At 37.7% G+C, this 21,118-nt stretch overlaps 1 protein-coding gene across 1 annotated transcript in view; it reads right to left on the reverse strand.

Moving 5' to 3' along the window:
- The window catches only part of PEPD (peptidase D), a 134,663-nt gene that overhangs the window by 90,294 nt on the left and 23,251 nt on the right, over positions 1-21,118 (reverse strand). The window contains exons 6-9 of the mRNA XM_062007912.1: positions 20,123-20,184; positions 13,420-13,464; positions 5,189-5,264; positions 3,721-3,767 (exon numbers count right to left, since the gene is read on the reverse strand). Coding sequence (XP_061863896.1) covers positions 3,721-3,767; positions 5,189-5,264; positions 13,420-13,464; positions 20,123-20,184 — 230 coding nt within the window. The remainder of the gene's footprint in view (positions 1-3,720; positions 3,768-5,188; positions 5,265-13,419; positions 13,465-20,122; positions 20,185-21,118) is intronic.

Raw genomic sequence — 21,118 nt, forward strand, 5'->3', positions numbered from 1 at the left:
ATATCAGCCACAATTCAACATCATTCCTGCGTCAAAAAGCAACTGTGAAGAATTCACTCTGTATTTTTGTCTGCTGCAATGGGCATTCTTGTTTACCATCTAGATTCACTCATGTAAAAGACTCACACAGGCTATTCCTGAGCTGAAATTCTAACTACGAAAACTAGATCATGAAAAAAAAGAGAAATATTTTTAAAGCTAATTTGCTGTGCAAGTCAGCAACTTTCTCAATAACATTCAAAGAGCAAAATCTATCAGGAGTTGCTAAGTGGTAAATCCTGATTAGCTAAAATAATGAGAATTTCACTAAAAGGAAATACCCAAATGAAAATAAAATCAGTCTTTCTATTTCGTCTTTTCTAGTGAAATAACATGTATGTTTTATTTTCAGTTTGTTCCACTGAAGCAAAGGAGAGGGAGATAAATGAAAGATGAGAGCCATAATCCATGAGGGCACTCTCAGACTTCCACAGATAGTGAAATTTAACATTGACAGATACGACAGCTACTCATCTCAGAGTCTAAGCTCTGCTTTGGAATCAGGGAGAGCACTAAAAAGAATAAGGATAAAGAACTCGTATCAGCACCAGCTGTTTAGAGAGGCAAGGTGTAAAAATAGCCTGCAAACATTGTAAACCAAGAAGGAAAAACTTCTTTTGCCTCCTTCTTGTCATTTTATTCTTTAAATTGTTGCTGTTATGGCAGAGTGGAGTTTAAGTCTAGCATTAACTACTACAAGATCCCCACAATTATTTGGATGGTTATACAGACCTAAAAGATCACTGCACTACATAGAAAAGGGGCATCTGTACTGTTGGGCAACAATCTCTTGACGTGGTACATGCATGAAAAAACATCAAATCTCCCCTCTACAATCATGTCTGAAGAACCCAGGAATCTCTCCAGCTGACTACAAGATCATACAGAACACGAGATGTTATATATCTCAGTATTAATGCATTACTGGCTCAAAATCATTTACCAGTGGACCTTAATCACAAAGAACACTTCTAGTATATTTCTGAAGCTAGCTTTCAATCCTCAAAATAAGAGATACTATCTTATGTAGAGATTTCTCCATGATTTACTTGATTTATTTCATCTTACTTCTCAGAGAATAATCCCAATCCTAGTAACATAACTGACTTTATATATTGTTGACTCTCATATACAATTCCTAGAGTATTTTAAAATATTCTTGCTGTATGATACATTAGAAGTAAAATGACTCACTTTTTGTAGGAAGGCTGCTAACTGAATGAACAAAGAAGAGGCAACGCTTAAGTCCTACATGTGGTAATGGAAATTGCTTTTAATGGCTTTTAGGATCTCTGGCATTATTCTTCATAGCAGACAGAGTCAGATCAGCTTTGTAACCAAAACCACACATTCTATACTTCACAGTGTCAGAGAATGAAGTAAAGCAACACGAAAGGGGGTTTATTGGCCATATGTCAAGAGATATCTATATTCATTTCAAAAATTCCCAATTTCACAGCCATCAGTGGGAACCACAAATGTGCCTGGAGAGGAGAGACACACAACTCAGAAAGCTTTCATGAAGGCAGTGGAAGCTCTAGAAACATCAGAAAATGGAAAACTTCATTAAATTTTAATTGATCTCTTAAATACAAGTGTGAATACTTTTCACCAATCTATACAGCCTAAGAGCTTTGGTTCTCTGCACATTTAGATTGCAGATGTACCAAAACTGTCAAACACAAGCTATCCAGCCCATTGCCAAAAAAACCCATCCCAAAAACTCACATCTCCCAATACAAAAAAATCCCAACCCAAAACCAAACCAACAAAATCCCCCTCTCTACTAATTCAAGGAAAAGTGACCAATTTTGGATGTTACCTCTTTTACTTATTTTTTGGTCTTTGACAGTTCCTGTCTTATATAACACTAACGGGTTTATCTGCACACAGAGTACAGATTTCCTAGACTGCTTTGTACTTCATTTATTAACATTTCAATGACAGATTTCTTGCCAGAAAGGTGTGGAAATGACAGGTTTACATTTTTAGGCCCTTTTCCCCCTAAGCAAAATGGGAACAGAAACCAGAGCAGGGATGAATTCTGCCAGCAACAAAAACTGAAGTTCTAATTACAGTCTCCAAGGCAGACATTACAGAGGTAGCCTGCCAAGACCAGTTTCATTAGTGAAACAACCTCAAACTCTTTCAAGAAGTGTAATCTATAAAGACATATGGAAGGACAGAAGGCAATTTTAAATAGGCTTAATAGACAGTTGCCTAATTTGTTTATTTTTTTAACTGAAAGACACAAATAATCTTTTCAAAAGGTTCATGTGTATGGAAGAACCCTGCCAGAGAAGAGTGAGAGTCCTGGAGTGAAAATACAATATACCTTGTAGACTTACGAAGAGTGTATACACAGGTACTCACTGCATGGTATTTAAACTGAACTGAAAGGATCCTGACAGTTAAAAGCACTTGAGAAACAACTCTGCCCAATGGAAGATTTTGATCTTCCAGAGACAAAATTTCCCTATTGTCTCATAAAGTACAGGCAATGAGTAAAATGAATACAAATACTTAATTAATAAAGTTAATGAGGAAACCTACAGAACTTTCTTTCCCTCCTCACCTGGTGGTATATGTAATTGTCATTTGAAACACAGTCAAATTATATGCATGAGGACCTGCTTCTGCAGGGGGGTTGGACTAGATGATTTCTAAAGGTCCCTTCCAACCCCTACCATTCTATGATTCTATGATTCTATGATGAGACTCTATGATTCACTATAGAGTCTGTAAAAATTTTAACTGCTTAAATGTAACATTAGTTTTTCCATATTGCATGTGCTCTAGAAGCATTATTGGTTTTTGAGCTACCTTGAAATCATGATGACAAATATTGAGGTCACTTTATTTTCCCCTCACTGGGGGCTAAATTTGCCTGCTTATGAACCTTTGAAAAATTACTGTCAAGAAACAACAGTAACTGTGATCCAACTGCTATTTTCTAATTCTTCTTTATGCAAATACTTTGAAAATTGAAAATACTGAGAGCTAAAAATAAATGGATATGCTGCTGATGATCTAATGTAAATATTGATTTAAAAGAAGACACAATGTTTTCCTTGTATCTAGACACATCATATTGTATCAGTTAAGAGCAGCCAATCCTTCCCAAATAGGCCTGCACAGCATGTTTTCTTCAACATAAGAGATATATGCCATATTCTTATTGACTTCTTAACAGCTGTAGTAACATCCATCACATTTGTGAGATGAGCTCCTTGTACAGCCTAAGTACAGGTAATACCAACTTGCTATTGCAGCCAAACTGTAATTGAATACAGTTTTTTATACAGTTCTTAAACACTCATACCTGCAGTCTTCTAAGCATAACAAGCATAAGGGCAATATTTATGAGTAAATACCATTTTATGGGATGGCTTCAAACAATAATAACAGTTATTTTGTAAAGCTTCTGTAAATTACTAAAACTGCAGGAAGATGATTATGCTACACTAAACCATCACCAAAATAGAATCAACCATCATCAAATACACGTTTGAAGTACCACCTCAAAATAATGAAATAATGCATACAACAGTGTTCAAAAAGCAATAAGCTCTCAGTCTCAACTGAATCAATGCTACTGCTTTGCCTCAGCTATTGCTTCTAACTCTACTAGAAAGAGACTTTCTCCTTTTTATTACAACTGTTGAAAGAATGAACTCTTACCTCTCCATTTCGTATTCTTTCATACCTGCCTTTACTGCCTTCATTACCTGCAAGACACATATTAACATGGGACACTCACAGCAGGAGGGAATCTTATATTTATAAATTTATGAGTTATCACTGAGTATCTCCAGAGAAACCTGTATTACAAAAATATTATTTGTACTTCATTTAAATTTACATCAGCAGATGCATTTTAAAAATACATTAGAAATCAAACATTTTAATCTTTATAATGCCTGCAGTTTCCAGCAATAAAGCAAGTTTAATTGCCAAACTACTATATCTTAACAAGTGCAGCTCATCAAAATACCAATGCTTTAATTCCAAAAGCTCTGTTGAACTTGCCAGCAAGTCCTTTTCTTCTATGAAACACAAGTAAAGCAAAACTGTGAACTGGAATATACTACAATGCGACATTCACTTTTACACTTTGCAACCTGAATCAACAGAAAGCTACCAGCATTAACACTGTTCTACAACCTCTAAGTCTGATTTTGGCTCTCAGATTTGCTGAGAATGTGCACTAGTTTTACTCATTTGTGTACTTCTGTATTATAAAAGTTCTAGGCAGCAGCTCTGTGGAAGAAATTCTCTCAGATGTGACAGGATTATTCAAGGATAATGATGGATGAAGGAGAATGAATGCAAATGACTATCCCTAGACTTTGCAGTTTTACAATATTCACTTTGAAATATTCTTACATTCATAGTTGAGAAATCTGAGGAATGGGAGCAAAGGCAACAGGTGCACCAGTAGTCTCATCAGCTGCTTTTACCTAAGCACCTCCTGGTCACAATGGCATCTCTGCATCACTCTAAGCAGTACAAGAACGACACCGAAGTCCATTTGTCATCAATAACAGTACAGCAATATGACTTTACTGATACAGTGCTAGGTCCAACTTAAGTAGCCTTGCTGAGAGTCTGTATTTGCCTTTGCCATGCTGCTGTGTCAACAGAACAGCACCATGAAGCGCTGCTCTGGGGGATACGCCCATCTCTGAGCAGCAGCCCAAGAAATCTTTGCACTCTTCTCCACTGTGCATGGAAACACTCCTTCAGTTGGTAAGGATCTAGAAAGAGTAACTTGCTAGTTAAACTTTTCAGAGCTGCAAAAGAAAAACTCACACGACAGAAGAAAAATTTTCTCAATCTCTTCTTTCTTCACCTCTACACAGGTATTTGTGCATACAGGACAGATAGATTGCAAGCAGGTCACCTTCTGCTGAGACTCTGTCTCTTAGCCAAAATCACACTTCATTTCTCACGGATCACAAGTGCACTAGTGAGTTCAAGGACAATGCAAGGTGTATTACTGGGATGTAATAGGAAGGATATTATCCTCTTATTTCTATCCAGCCTTTCCATTATTTTATTACTAAGCAATTTGGGGTTGCTGGGAACATTTTCTGAGTACCACTGCTACACTAAGAGCAAAAATTATTAACAGTAAAGGATCCATTACCTCTTTATGAGCTTCACTGGAGATTTTATTGGTGTACCGCAGAACTTCCAACTCCATGTCTGTCTTAATCACACGACTTAAAGAAAAGTAGAACAGATATCAGGTTAGGTTGCAACCTCACAGCTTAAGAGTACAAAATAAAAAACCCTGGAAATAATACACATCACCTATGATAAAATTAGATCAAGCACACCTCGAGAGTGAAGAGCTATTACAGTAGTCATGGCAGCAAAGTTTTCTTGGCCTTGAATCACTATTAGCAAAACAATCTTACAAAGCAAAGTCAGAAGCATTTCAACCACCAGCCTGTATTATTTTCATACTAATGAACAAGTGGTCCAACCAACATTTTTCAACTCTTGCTGTAATACATTAGGAGAAAAAGCAATGTATTTATGCATTTGTTGTTGCTCAAACACTACTTTGAATGGAACATTTCTACCGGCACACATGATTTAAACACAATTTTAAACTAGAATCATAGAATGGCAGGAGTTGGAAGGGAGATTTAGAGATCATCGAGTCCAACCCCCCTGCCAAAGCAGGTTCCACCTAAATCAGGTCACACGCGAATGCTTCCACATGGGTTTTGAAAATGTCCAGAGAAGGAGACACCACAACCCTTCCTGGGCAGCCTGTGCCACTGTTCCATCCCCCTCACAGTAAAAGTTTCTTCCTATGTTTAAATGGAACTTTTTGTGTTCCAGCTTCATCCCATTACCCCTTGTCCTGTCACTGGATACAACAGAAAAAAGGGATGCCCCAACCTGCTGACAGCACCATTTATATACTTGTAAATATTAATGACATCCTCCCTTAGTCTCCTCTTCTCTAGACTAAACAGGGCCAGGTCCCACAGCCTTTCCTCATAAGGAAGATGCTCCAGTCCCCTGATCATCATGGTGGCCCTGTGCTGGACTCTCTCCAGCAGTTCCCTGTCCCTCTTGAGGTGGGGAGCCCAGAACTCCACACAGGACTCCAGATGAGGCCTCACCAGGGCAGAGTAGAGGGGGAGAAGAACCTCCCTGGACTGCTGGGTACACTCTTCTTGATGCATCCCAGGCTGCCATTGGCCTTCTTGGCCACGAGGGCACATTGCTGGCTCATATTTACCTTATTATCAATCAGGATTCCCAGATCTCTCTGCAGAGCTACTCTCCAGCACATCACCCACAGCCTGTCCTGGTGCATGGAATTGTTCCTCCCCAGTTGCAGGAGTCTGCACTTATCCTTGTTGAACCTCAGAAGGTTCCTCTCTGCCCAACTCTCAAGCTGGTCGAGATCCTGCTGAATGGCAGCACAGCCTCTGGGGAATCAGCCAGTCCTCCCAGTTTGGTGTCACCAGTGAATTTGCTGAGAGTCACTCTATCCCCTCACTGAGGTTGAAGATGTTGAACAAGACTGGCCCCAGAACCGATCCCTGTGGAACTCCACTGGTCACAGGCCTCCAACTCAATTTCGTGCCATTGATCACCACCCTCTGGGTTCTCTGTCATTCAGCCAGCTCTCGATCTACCTCACTGTCCACCCATCCAACCCCCACTGCCTACCCATCCAACCCCCACTGCCTGAGCTTTCTGATGAGGATGTTATGGGAGACAGTGTCAAAAGCCTTGCTGAAGTCAAGGTGGATGACATCTGCTGCTCTCCCCTCATCTAGCCAGCCAGTTATGCCCTGGTAGAAGACTATCAGGTTAGTCAAACAGAATTTCCCCTTGGTGACTGCCTGTGATAACCATCTTTTCCTTCTTATGTTTAGTGACAACATTCACAATGAGTTGTTCCATCACATTTCCAGGGACAAAGGTGAGGCTGACTGGCCTGTAGTTTCCTGGGTCAACTAGTTTACTTAATGAAATTCCCAGAGCTCCAGAATTTATATTAAGCACAATCCCAACTCTCACCTATTTGCAATAATTCAAAAGGCAGGGAGGAGAGTAGTGTGAAGAAATGCTATTTTGTTTAGTATTAAAAATCCAAAACATGAGATTCAGACATCAGAGCAGCAGTAATTACAGCCACTGTGTCCATTCTTTTTCACATTTTTCTGGAGGGAAAAAACCAAAACAATCCCCCCTCCCCAAACCCATCTTGTTCTTCACACTTTATGAGATACTGAATTTGTGTCTGTTTTTGAGCCTGACACTCTGTTCTGAACTTCTATCAAATATTTATCATTAAACTTATTTACTTACACTGCTTTCCACTATGTATTTCAAATAAAAAGCAACTATTTCATGTGACGTGAAAAGAGCAGAGATAGTTCCATACCTTCTATTAAAAATCACATACTACTTCCACTGCTGCACATACTGATTTCCTAACATTGCTCATGCGCATCTCAAGGGCAGCCATGAAGTACATACTGTTTCCAAAGAACAAACCTAAGTGTATTGAATTGCATGAAAATATTTAAATTCTATTTTGCAGCTCCTCTCCAGAGCTTGCAGCAGTTACAAAGCACCATAACTGTTATATTTTGAAACTGCCACCACGACACTCCTTTTTTATTATAACATGCTCCTACTCACACTGCTGCAGAAAACTATTTACTGTATTTCTGCTCCTGTAGTTTGTTTTAATGAGTCCAGCAACAGATTTCTCAGCCATCAGTGCCTCTGATGTGTGATAAGAACATTTCCCACAGAAAGCAATTGCATTGCTATGTGGCACAGTCACTCCTCTTCAAACACAACTTTTCTGGCAAGAGTAAAAGCACCTTTATAAAAATGCTGGTATCAATCAAAATGCTCTTATAAGCAGAAACACAGTAGAAGGGAATGGATTGACATTCTTATTCAACTGGAATATGACACAAAATAATCATTATGCACATTGAGAATGAGAATTACAAGGTTTTAACATGCACACCATGGTGAAAGAAATTACACTGGGATGGTATAATCTGCTTACCATGAGTAAGGAAACAAACTTCTGCTTCTGCATTTCAGCCAAGACATAAAGAACAGTAGCTCAAATATATTCACATTAGAATGAGGTAGCAAAGGCTTATAGATTTTTTAATCCTCTTCTTCAGAAGACTGCACGTGTTAGAAGGATAATTTAATACTTGTTTGATGTGCCTTTATATTACTTTCAATATAAAGTACATATCCCTCATCTGCAAGTGCCTGAAAAATAGGTTGTTTCATAATTCAGTTGTCTAATCTTTTTATTAGGATCTGCTAGTAATACAGGTTAGTAACTGCTCAATGGCAAGTGCAAACAGTATTAGAACCTATTTTACTTGACTAGGTCATAAGGCTTCAGGGTCAAGGTATTTATTTTAGATCACAACTTCTTAGGTATAGTTTTGTATATATAAATTCATGCTCAGACTCAGATAGACTTTTTATGCAATGCATCACCTTCATTTACACAAAGTCAAGCACTGAAACATTTTACAGAAAATGTTTAGTCATTCTGAGAACAATAAAAAACACTATCCAACCATTGGTAGGGAAGAGAAACAGGAGAGACAATTGTGCAAGTAACAAGATCAACTTCACCTTCAACTAGATACTGAAAAGTCACTGCACTCCTATGTTGCCTGCACTTGGTGCAGATCTTACGAGCGCATTTGGGTAGCACATGGGCATGTATTTCACCAGCTTCTCACTCTTTTGATGGCATCAAAAGCAGCACTTTCCCAAGCCAGGTTTAAAGCATAATTAAGTGAAGCCCTGTGGTTAGCACTGTAGGGCAATCTTGCAGGATCATGGTGGTCCACAGGTCTCATGACATTATTCCCCCGCTTCCAAGACAAGACTGGGAAGAAAGTCCTACCTTCGTTTACAAATGTGAACTTCACCACTCTATTAAAAACAGCTCTTGGACTAGTTACACATTCTGCATACATTCATTAATATTTTAATGGGAACAAATAATTTCAAGGCTCCAGTTAATGCAACTCCAAAAATGTACAGATTTAGCAAGCAATGTAGGTCTCACATTAACAGGCAAGTCACTCAATGCAATCCAGTTAAAAATAGAAGGACAGGTTTCCTACTGTTGGGATTGACCTATAACGTCAAACTTCTCTTTTCCTGTTGTTTATTTGGGTTTTGGTTTTTTTCATTTTATCAATGTAAAAACATTTCTTCTTCCTCACTGCTCTTTTTACATACCTTTTGGACTTTTATTTGCACTTGCCAGGTGAGCAGGTAGTCGTTTCATGGATGTCAGTCATACAATAGAAGAGATAAGCTCTAATACAAACAACTATAATTTCAGTTCTGGAATCAAGTTTGGGCATTTTAAATAGTTGGATACCAAATTTCATGTACAACCTATTTCCATTAACCAAGTGGTCATGAGCAGACAGAATTAAGGGCAATTATGAGGCTGAAACTTGCATAACTCTGTTACATTTTCCTGAACCAGTGCTTCCCTCAAAGATCAACAAATGTTTCCTTCTGTATGTGCATCCACCATTCCCGACCATACTGTCACAAGTACTTGTTCCCAGTTATCAGCTCAGTGTTTATCAGCTGTGGCGTTGTGTTTAGTACACACGTGCAACCTTAATGTCTGCTTTCTGTGACATGCATAGAAAATACCTGGATATGTCCACTCCTCCTTGTCCTTCTGGAAACACTGTATTTGTAGGCCACCTAGTAAGTACAGATGCTGCCCATATAGACAGACTCCACAGTCCTGTCTTGTCTTTGCCCTTTATCACCTCTGGTGTTACCTTTCCAGAGTTTATTTACATAAAGATTTCTCTACTATAGTTGATAAATTTACATTCTTCTACAAGCTTTCACGTGAAAGCTTGCTAAATGAATTGGCCTCAAAGCCATTAAAGATAATGCACTTAAGCAAAGAAGTATTACAGTACAATTCTGAAAGACAGTTGCATGAAGACCAAACACTGGAGTTCATCTTAACACAGTTCAAAGGATGTTAAGAGGATTACAACATAAATAAAAACCTCTGAAAACAAAAGACTTATGTCCAGCTCTCAGACATTAACACATAGATCACTTTCCCTGAAGAAACAATTACGGCTTTCAAAGCTATGTCAAAGTAATGTAAATTACAAAATATATTGAATCTTCCACACATAACTATCAAATCTCATTACCATTGAGGTTACAGAAGAATACACTACATACAGGTACAAAATGAGCTTTACATCTTCCAGCACCACCACAATTACAGTAGATAGACATTGGTATACTACAGCAAAAAGAGGTCATTTTGTTAAGTGGTAGTGCAGACAAATTTCCTTCTGATTGTTAGGGAGATAACTTGGACAAGTTTGGTGTTTTCTTTTCAAAAGAATGAAATCAATACTTATCATATAGATTTTGTATCTATCAAATTGGAAATGAGAGCTCTGAAATTTAAAACAGAAGTGTTTAAACCTGTTTGGAAACACATTCTCTAAATTGAAAAAAAGAAAAAAATGAGAACACCCTCTACAAACTGCTGAAATCCAGTCTAAGGTCAAATTGTGTCACGTTTGATCCTTAAATCTTGAAAAAGGATAAATAAGCAAGGGAGGCAACAGATCCTTAATCACACTTTGTCTCTTGACGGTATTGAACAATTTTCTCTGCATTTTTTTACAAGACTGTATAATATACTAGAGTTGCCTTTTGTAGTTCATACTTCTTGGCCGGTTCAGAAAGCTCAGCCATTTCACCTCTTGCTGGTAATTTTGACAGCATGGTACAGATGAGAGTTTTCCTGACAAGTATTATGTAAAATGGAGTAGTTCAGAGCTTGTTGAATTTGAAATGATATGTATCTGTGCAAGTATACAATTCAAATGAAGCAATTTCCTACCCCGGAATATAACTCAAAAAAGTCATGTTCCTAAAAGAAAAATATCCTTAATTCTAAAAATATTATTCCATTCTAAAAATATTATTCCTTTCCAAAGAAAGGTTCTTAGGGAATCAAGTGACATTCCAAGGAAGTTTCTACCTTAGCAAATTTTAATACGCATAGTCTGACATTCACATATTGATTTCACCAGATATTTAAATCCTAACAACAGTCTTTAACATATTTCTGACTTAAAATGAAAAGACATCAAACCTGAGAAAACCTTTTAAAGCTTATCAGGTGACAGCTTGGTAAGGTGGATGGAACCAGAGTGAAAGCTAACTTGGGAACAAGCTTGTAGCCCTAATCCAGAGTGCTCTGCAGCTAAAATTCTCTAGTGCTGCTGTATCTACAGATCAAAGCTTGGAAGTTAGATCACGCCTTCTTCAGGTCCCCTTTCTTGTCCCTTGTCTTTCTCTGCTAACCAAAGTAGAAAATGACAGACAAGCAAGAGGAGCACAAAAATGACACTGTCAGGTTAAAGATGTGGCTTCTTCCTTCACCCCTCAAAGAGCTTCTCGGGTCACTCAGAGAATCCTCCTCTGGCTGCTGGACACATGTATAATGAAACATCAGAGGCTGAAAGTTCCTAAGGTCTTAAACAACAAAAAAATCAACCCCATGCCCCACACCAAACCAACTAACTAGAACTCAGGAACAGACAGCTCTGCAAGAAAATAAGACTTTATGAAGAACTTCTAATTTGACTTAGCCTTTCTATTACTTTTGTAAGCAATGTAGTGTGGCATCAGAGGTCTCAGAGCATGTGTGAAAATTTCTAGATCTTCCTTATCAGTATCTCTAATGGCAGGAGCTTGGCTAATTAAACACTAGTGATACTTCAAAAAAAAAAACCAAAAACCACCCCACAGGTTTAGCTAAGCTCCTTCGGTACCTAATTTTGTCAAATCTGTGCATCTGAAAAGAATATCCCCTATTACATTCACTTCCAAGCTTGTGTTCTGTCTACATTACTCAGGACTTTGAACCTCAAAGGCTGTTCCATTTAAACATAAGAAAAAAGTTTTACTATTCAGGCAAGGGAGCCCTGGCACAGGCTGCCCAGGGAGGGTGTGGAGTCACCTTCTCTGGAGGTTTTCAAAACCCATCTGGACACATTCCTGTGTGACCTGATCTAGACGGATCTGCTTTAGCAGGGAGGTTGGATTTGATCTCTAAAGGTCCCTTCCAATCCTTATCATTTCATGAGTCTATGAATAGGCCAGATTTAAAAACTAGTACCCTGAGCTTTCAGTGTCACAAAGAGTTCACATTCCCCCTTACACTCATCAGTGGGATCTGCACAAAATGAGTCCCACTACTACATTTCTCCAGGTCCACACATGACTCAGTGATGCAACAATCTCTAAGCACTGCTTCCCACTTTGCTTTTAAAATTTGTCATGCAAAGAAAAATAGCTGTAACACCACAACTGAGTTCTATGTAAAAGTCTACATGCTCTGAAACAGCACTGATGTCCAAAAACAACTCCACGGTTTAAGCTGGTCATTAGATACAGATGAAGAAAGCAAATGATTGCTCTTTGTATATGTGCTAATAACAAATACTAAAAAAAAAATATGTAGTAGCATAGATACAAGTCACAACAGTGATAGTCAGAGTGTATGCTTTCCTGTTTGCATTTTAATATTGTGAGCTTATCTGTTTTAAGTAAAGATTTGTTTCCTCATTTCCAGATTAAACTAGATTACACTGAAAAATCTTAAACTAAACCCTAATTCATTAACCAAAACCCACTATGTTGTTTCTTCATTTAATGTTCTAAATGCAAAACTAGAAAGCTCTAGTCACTGAGTAATCCTGAGGACAGTCAGATGACCAAAAGAGGAAAACTGGTAAAATGCAGTAGGCTTTGCAAGCTACTAACACATAGTCACACTCTCTAATTTTGTCTACTCTAGATAGGCTACAGAATTCCCTTAGAATTACAAAGTATAGTTACATGAATAATGATCCAACAAAATTAATGCTGTTAAAATAAATCCTAGAGAACACCTTATTAAATATTACCTTTTCAGACATAGTTTCCAACTACCTTTGATTTTTGTTGCTAGAATATTAATTATCCTCAGTTCTCCTATTCATACAAATTCACTTTTACATGACTGTGACTTAACTTCTAACGTCTCTATAAAAATGTATTTCCAGGCACAATGCTTAAGAAATGCCACATAATTTCTTCATTTCTCAGTGCTATTACCTAGCTCCATTTTTATTTTAGATATTATTTCTATTCCATCACATGAAATCAGATTAAAATTAAAACTCAGATGGTGAAGTAGGAGGCTGTTGCTGAGGAAATCTCTCTGAAGTAATGGTAAAGAATATCAGCACATTCAAAAGTACTCAAAGAGCAAAATTTAATGCTACTCACCATTCTGCAATTTCAGGATGGAGGATTTTGTTGTTCACATTAAATCTACAAAATAACAAAAACCATAAATATTAAAAACCAGCCAGACACATAAGAGCAGAGACCATGTATTTACTTTTTTTTCTTTCTTTTTTAAACCGTGTCTTCTCTGTGAAGTGTAAACTTGTGAAAGCAAATATTGTATTGGAATTGAGGATTGATCAGTAGAGATCCCAGTGAGGTGAATACACAACTTTGCTGTGCAAGCATTTATTTTTGATACATATGAGATTAATCCAAAATGTGCAGAAACCAGAGTAACTGTATGTTCCAGATATGTTTATTAAACTTCTTTTGACAAAGATAAAATTCTAAGTTATTGATTCAGGGCTGTAACTGTGAGTTGGACCAGGTCAACCTCCAGAAGTCCCTTCCAGATTATTCTGTAGTTTTAACTTTGCTCCTCTAACACTCTCCACAACGATATTAAACACAGTGAATTGCTATTTTCATCCTTTGCTTTATGCCTTCCCATTTTTTGTGCACAGAACATGGCAAGCAACAAAAAAAAACTTGCTTAGAGGACTGTGTAAAGAAGAACAACCTGTCCTTGTCTCTTTCAATCTACAGAAGTGGTAAAGCAAAAGCTTCCATTTTACCTTGGCCTCTAACACTTCACTATTTTTCTGTTTATTTTCTGCATTAGCAATTCACACATTGGAACTATTTTGAGGTTCTCTTAACAATAACAATACAGTGGCCAATAAAGTAAGAAGCTGAGTAATTAAGCAGAACAAAACAGATTTTCAAGCATTGTTTGAGGTGGTTTTTTTGCTTACAAATTAAATGCCTAAGAAGTGTTCTGCATCAAACATATTTTTGTCTGACTCAGAACTGTTGGCTCTTCAGTTAGAGCATTTAAGAGAATTAAAATGCTACAAGGCTCCCAACAGATCTTCAGAAGAATATTATAAGGCAACTATTCATTTTCCTACATTTCTGAAGGAAAAAGTAAATCTATTCCAGGTTGTTAACCATTCTTTATACTTCAGAAGGGATCAACTAAAGCACAAAACCAATTTAAAAAATTATTTAGAAGTCACCTCTAATTGTACCAGGATCTTCCTGTGTCCTCAGATAGCAGAATCCCCTGTCCCCATATTTCTTTTTTCAAAAATATATGCTTATAAACTTATGAAATCCTAAGAAGGTGAAGATTAATAGCTTTGTGTTCTTACTCCAAGATAAAAAACAACAACTTATCACGACACTCAACACAGACAAGTTGCATAGTATTCATTATTGTAGGTATTAATTAGAAACTGCTGAAAAAGAAAAACAATACAAAAAGCCACAAGTCATAGAACAACATACTCTTATAGAATACAGTTGGTCGCTTGGAAACAAAGTCTCCTAAAAAACAGATAAAAAGGGTACTTTTTCAATATAATCACCACCATCCCAACAACTATTACTTATGTACACCAATACAGAAGTAATTCTGGAATGGAAGAGCCAGTAAAACACAAATTTATACAGAAGAAAATATATGAATGATACAGTAAAATCCATCTATAAAAAATCCTAAAAATTCAAAAGCCTGAGTTCCCTGTTTGTCTGGAAAGCACACTAACTGACACTGCCACAGAAAACCAAGACACAGAAGAATTAAGCTGCAGCTGCAACAACAGACACAAGGACTTACAATAATTGTCATCAGTATGTCAGACAGAAAGCAGAGCAATGAAGGTAAGGAGACACTGCAGCAGTGCATAAAGCTCCAACACCAGCTCTATGCAAATAAGACAAGTATAAACTATGGTTATTATGAAATAACAAAAAATAAAGGGCAGGGAAGGGCACGTACAGAAGGCTGCTGACTTCAACTGAAAATTTACATCTCTTCTCTCAAGAACCTGACACACTCACTTTAACCACAAGCACAAATGCATGAATCCAAATGCAAATCAAATGAGCCAAACACGAACCTCACAACACAAGGTTGTGTCTCATCTGAGCAGTAAAAAAAAAAAGGAAAAAATTCTACATCAGCATAGGCTTATAATAGCTCAAATAATGCTCTCTTAGAAAACCAATTTCAAGTGACAGATATATCATCTCTGTTACAGTCCCTGGATTTTACCTTTCCAAGTTCTCAACGGCTCTTCTTGAACCACCTCTGTGCTGCCAGAAATGTAAGTATTAGCTACTGTCTAGGACCATATTCTATGTGGCAGCATCAAAAAAATATTCTAGTAGCTGTCAATTAGGGAAGCTAATTAAACACACAGAAAGGCAGTAGGTATGAAACCAGGTGGTACTAGGGAGTGGAGAAGAGGTAAGAAGTCATCAGCTGAATGGTGGTTTTATCTCTCATCTCAAAGACATTCTTTCTAATATCACATCAAGTATAAAACAAGATCCTAGACTTCTGGGACACAACATCAGTTCCCCTCTGGAAGACAATCTGATCTATCGCACGTAGCTTTTTCAAAGAAGCCAAGGATTAAGGATTGAACTGTCTCTGCTGAGCTCAGGATGGCTGTGGGTCCTGTGCAAACAGCCACAGGGACACCTGTTTGCGGTTGCTAGACTTCTAAAGCCATTATGGATCAAATTAGGCTTCAATTCAGTTACCAATGAGTGGCTAAATACATCCTAAAAGTTAATGGCTAAATAACGAGCTCAAACAGAAAAGCCTGTCATCACCAAGAGTACAAAAATGGTGTTTATTTCACACAATTTGTGCACAAAGTTCTACTTAAAAATCATCCAACCTTGACCTAACAGCAAAGTTCTGATGCTGCTAGATAATAAACAATTTACTTTCAAAAAACATGTACTGCCCTAACATCAAGAGGATCATGTAGAGCAATCCAATTCTACATTTTTTCTGCAATTTGCAAATTGACAATACTTAGATGATGAGATATGTGGTCTTGAGGAAGACAATAAATTGACATTTTGCTACAGTTGCAATCTGCAACATATTAATGCTCCCATTTAATCAACAAAGAACTAAGAAATACTACACTGGAAGACATGTTCAAATTGATTTCACACTCAGTTGTCCTTTAACATGCGAGACAATTTGATTAGTTTTTAAAAAAAGCTGGGAAGCTATACCTCCTGTGTAATAACACTGCAGAGTGAGATCCTTTCTTGTCAGTTTAATGAATATACTTTCTGTGTATACTGTATCTGTGTACTGTATACTGTACACAAATCTAAAACATATTCATACACAATATTAGAATTTGCTGCTCTCTGCCAACAAGTGACTCCACTGTGCAATAGAGAAGAAACCATTTAGATGGTCTTTACTGTCACTCCCAAAAAGTGCAGTTCTGACAGAAAGGAATCCACCGAAAAACTACAATCATTAGGTAAAATTGTTTAAACTGTCCATAAATTACCTCAATCGATTCTGAGGATGTAAAAATCCACCGCAAAACAGAGAGCAAAGGTTTATTCAACAGTGTTTTAAAGTATGTGGCATGTTACTGTTTATCCATACAGGCTCAAAAATCTGCTTTCTGTATGGTGAGTCACATCATCTCAAAGCATTTTTACAATTAGATTTTTTTAATTGCTGCACATTTTCCAGTCTGAAAAATGGGGAAAAAAGTAGGAAAGTAAAAAAGGTACTAGCCTTTATTAGCAAACTGAAATACATATGTCTAGAAAACAATGCATTAGAACTACTTCAAAAATCTACCTTTTACACTTAAGCCATCTGAGGCAAGACAAAGTCAGGACCCTAGGATTCTTAACAACTATAAGCAAAGCTGACCTGAGAGAAGTCACCAGGAAAAACACTAGTAAATTGTCCAGGTTTCCTGTTTTAACTCCCTGTGCCAGACTGTTCCCTTCACTGAACCATGGTACTACCTTGTGTTGAGCAGAGTAACTTCCAAAGTATCAACATTCTCCATTTTTATAGACTACAGCAACATACAAGCTTTTTTTACTACAACATCCTTTGCCATATGAGAAAGCTATACATAAACTTATAGAAACCATGATATAATTCACTATTAAAGGTGCTAATATCAGCAAAAAATCAAGTTGGAGCATTGCTAGCACGTCAAAAGTAACTTAAGGGTGATCTTCAGGGTGAGCATAGAAATAACCCAAGACCACAGTAGTCGTTTTATCTCAAATGACTATTTATTACAGTGGAAAAAATTGATCAAATAGCTTAGATAATTATGTTCCAGAAGAAGTTCAGAAAGTTCAAAAGTAAGGCAAGGAAGCAACATCATTAGAGCAAGAAAAAGGCAGCTTCTGACAGGAGCAGATGAACAGCCTGCAGAGATGGGAAGATTCAGCTTTTTTCAGTAAATGATACATTATTTCTATTATTATCCATCGAAAAAAAAACTTTCAAAACAAAAACGCACTGGGGCATAGTCAGTCCAGGAGAAAAAAAGGCAAATGGGAGCAAGAGGAACACAAAAAGACCCTAGCAAGCAAATATATCTTGACCAGGTAGCCAGAAAAGAGAAACAAATGAGAACCCAGGAATAAATCACAGCATCATAACTAGGGCAGAGGCCCAGCTTAGCAGAGGACAGAGGCAACAAGGCCCAGTTACAGGAGGGAAGGAGTGCAGTTAAAAGGAACACATTGCTTGGTATAAACTCCACAGATTCAGTCTTCTCGGAAGAAATCAATACATATATGTGTTTCTATAAAGGAAACATTTGTTAAAGGAGAGGTGGAGAAGGCGGGAAGCAAGAATGCTGAAATTGGTTTGAGTCTGCACTGAAAACAAACAAAAAATGGATTGATTTATATATGCAGTTACTGAAATCTAAGGAGAGCACAGTTTGAAAGGAAGCTTGCCCCCTCCTTTGCACCCTCAACTGGCAGTGCTCACTCTCCACGTGCCTACTGCCAGCACACAGACCAAGCATGCTCTCACAAGACACATGACAGCCGCAGAGAAGGGAGAAGCAGGAGTCAGGAAGATCAAGGGAAGGCTAGAGTGATGAGTGGTCTGAGGGTATGGTATCTGTCAGAAGAGGGGAGTAGATCTTCAGCACATCCAACAACAAAATCAATGTGTGCTCTTCCATATCATGAGCACGGGAAGGGAAGACACCAGTCAGACCTGTCAAATGCAGCAAAATTAACAATTTGGTGCCTAGGGGTGGAGAGGGATAAATATATCCCAGGTCTCAAAAAAAAAAAGTATCTGCTAAACAGCTGGAAATTGCCCCTAAAGACTGGAGCAGCATTCCTCCCAGAGCACACTGACAGCATGTTTACAGCAAACCAGGAAGACAGCAATAAAATATCATTAATCCCTTAAAGTGTTGCAGGAGACATGCTATTAAAATTTCCAATCAAGTGCTAAATGGAGTGACTTCCTAACCTAATGTTGACTGTGCTACTAATTAAACTCTAGTGTTGAGTGAAATTCACGGGGAAAAGGGGGCTTTTTGGTACTTCAAGCAGACTTTTGTCCATCATTCCCATAAAGAATTACTATTCGAGTTAGTAGTTGTTTGTATTTCATGTGGAGGTGTCTCAGATAAAACTAGAGGTATCGGTCCACGCAGATTTTGGAGTCCAACTGCACATGGAGAGCATAAGATAACAGAGTATCTGCTTGGTCAAAGCAACAGAATTTCCAATCACTGTTACAGCAGAAAGGACACCAAATGCTCATTAAAAATGGCTTGCTTGTATTCTGGAATAGTTTATAGTTCCCATTTGGGTTGCAGAGGGGAGAACAAAGTAATTATGGAATCAAGACTCCAGATTTTGTTTCACATGACACAGAGAAAAAATGATCCCAGCAGAAAGCAGGCTCTCTAACTAAACAAATGAGTGCCCAGACTTGCAGCAAACTCTCTGCATTAACTCTCTGCAGAATTAATATGCTGTCAACAGAGTTGGATGGAAAAAAAATATACTGGGGTGACTGGGAGTCAAGGATCATAAAAAAAAAAAAAAAGGCTGCCTATTCAGCACCTCAGCATGAGTTAACAGGCTTTCTAATGGAAGGGTGTGTGTTTCTTTTTTGCCATATACTTGAGCTAAAAGGGAAAATTATCTCATTTTAGGATATCATCACAGAGCAGACAGCTGTATTTCATTCAAAGCTGAGGCCATCATCCTCACATTCCAGAACAGGCTGTGATATATTTTTATTTACTGCCTTTTCAAAAACCTGCAAGAAGGAAGACATTTTCACCCCACCAGGAGCCAAGCTTCGGGAAAATACAACAAAAAGGGACACTGAAAGATCATATCTTGGCAGGAAAGTGATCTTTTATTTTACACTTGTAGTGCGGCATCTTTTCAGAAGACTGTGCATGTCAGAATCCCCACTTTAACGCTGTACGAGGAAGTCGGTAAGAGAAAGAAGTTATGCTTAAAGATTAATTTTTCTGAAATCTGAGAACCAAATATTCCAATCCTAAAAGTGAGAAATGGAGGTAAGGGGATGGATCTATTTGGCTTTAGATATCTAAAGCAAACACAGAGAAACATTGGATGAGATCATATTCAAAAGAGACTTCAAAAACATCCACCACCATATTTCAAGTCATTAGAAACACATAAAACATTTTATTTCCAAAGAAACCTCAGTACATTTGACCTGCCATTCAACATCCTGTCATTATGAAAAAACCATCATTTAATGTGAAATATAAAACCAATTCAAAATAATTGTTCAACAATTAACATGTAAAAAAGGCTTGTCACTTACTGGCTGATTCCCTCAAATGAAGCTTCTTTGGAGACATTTCCACTATCAGTATTAACACCGCGCTGGAAGGAAAAAGATTAAAAAACCACGATTCTGAGCAAAACACAAATATTTAAAATTTAAATAATGGGGAGAACCTGACTGCAGTAAGTCTTCAGGGAAACTTATAGAGAAGTTTACTTGCATCAGTATTAATTAAAAATCCCAGACAGTTCCTTCACATGCAGACCAATTTAAGAAATCATCAGCTTCACAGGAGACCAGCACAAAACTTGGGTTAGGATGTGATGCTCAGGAAAATGGCAAGCTTTGATTTCTTTGATTTTCCCCTTATGTCCTGCCAGGGAGCTAGGAGACTTAAGCAATAATAAAGTGCAAGAGAATAACATTACTCTGTTAACAGGCAAGGTTTCTTCTAAAGTAATTTCATTTAAAAATTAATTAATGCACACTGCCTCAGCAATACTTACTATATAAATTTGCATGCTGCTCCCCTACAGCTTTCCATTCAAGCAAGCAGCATAAGCAAGAGTATTTTGGCTGCTATACAGCAGATGAATGCTTCTGACATGTGGCTGGGAAACCCTGTGAAGCAACATTTCAGTTCTGGATCTGGAATGATACCACAGGAGGAGATGTCCAAGTTTCCATTCAGCCACTGGAAAGAGAAGTGCTCCTCCCTTCTCTCTATCCTCCTTCATGGCAGTGGGAGGAATGTGAAAGCATCACAGGTCCATCCTCTCAGCCAAAAAATTAGGTGAAAATTCCTGATTACAATAGGATGCTCATAGAGTGGCAACTACTCAACATGCAGAAATGCACAGTAAGAAGCACAACATAGTCAAATATTCCCTTTTCCATTCATTTATCTTAACATGAAAGAAAGCTATAGGGATATCTTTTATGTATGTGGAAGAAAGACTGGAAACTATCTAAGGCCTCTGTTCTTAATGGATAAAGAAATTAGATCTCATGTTATGTGACTGCTTAAGGAGG

Source organism: Colius striatus, chromosome 14 (genome assembly GCF_028858725.1).
Source record: "Colius striatus isolate bColStr4 chromosome 14, bColStr4.1.hap1, whole genome shotgun sequence".
Classification (NCBI taxonomy): domain Eukaryota; kingdom Metazoa; phylum Chordata; class Aves; order Coliiformes; family Coliidae; genus Colius; species Colius striatus.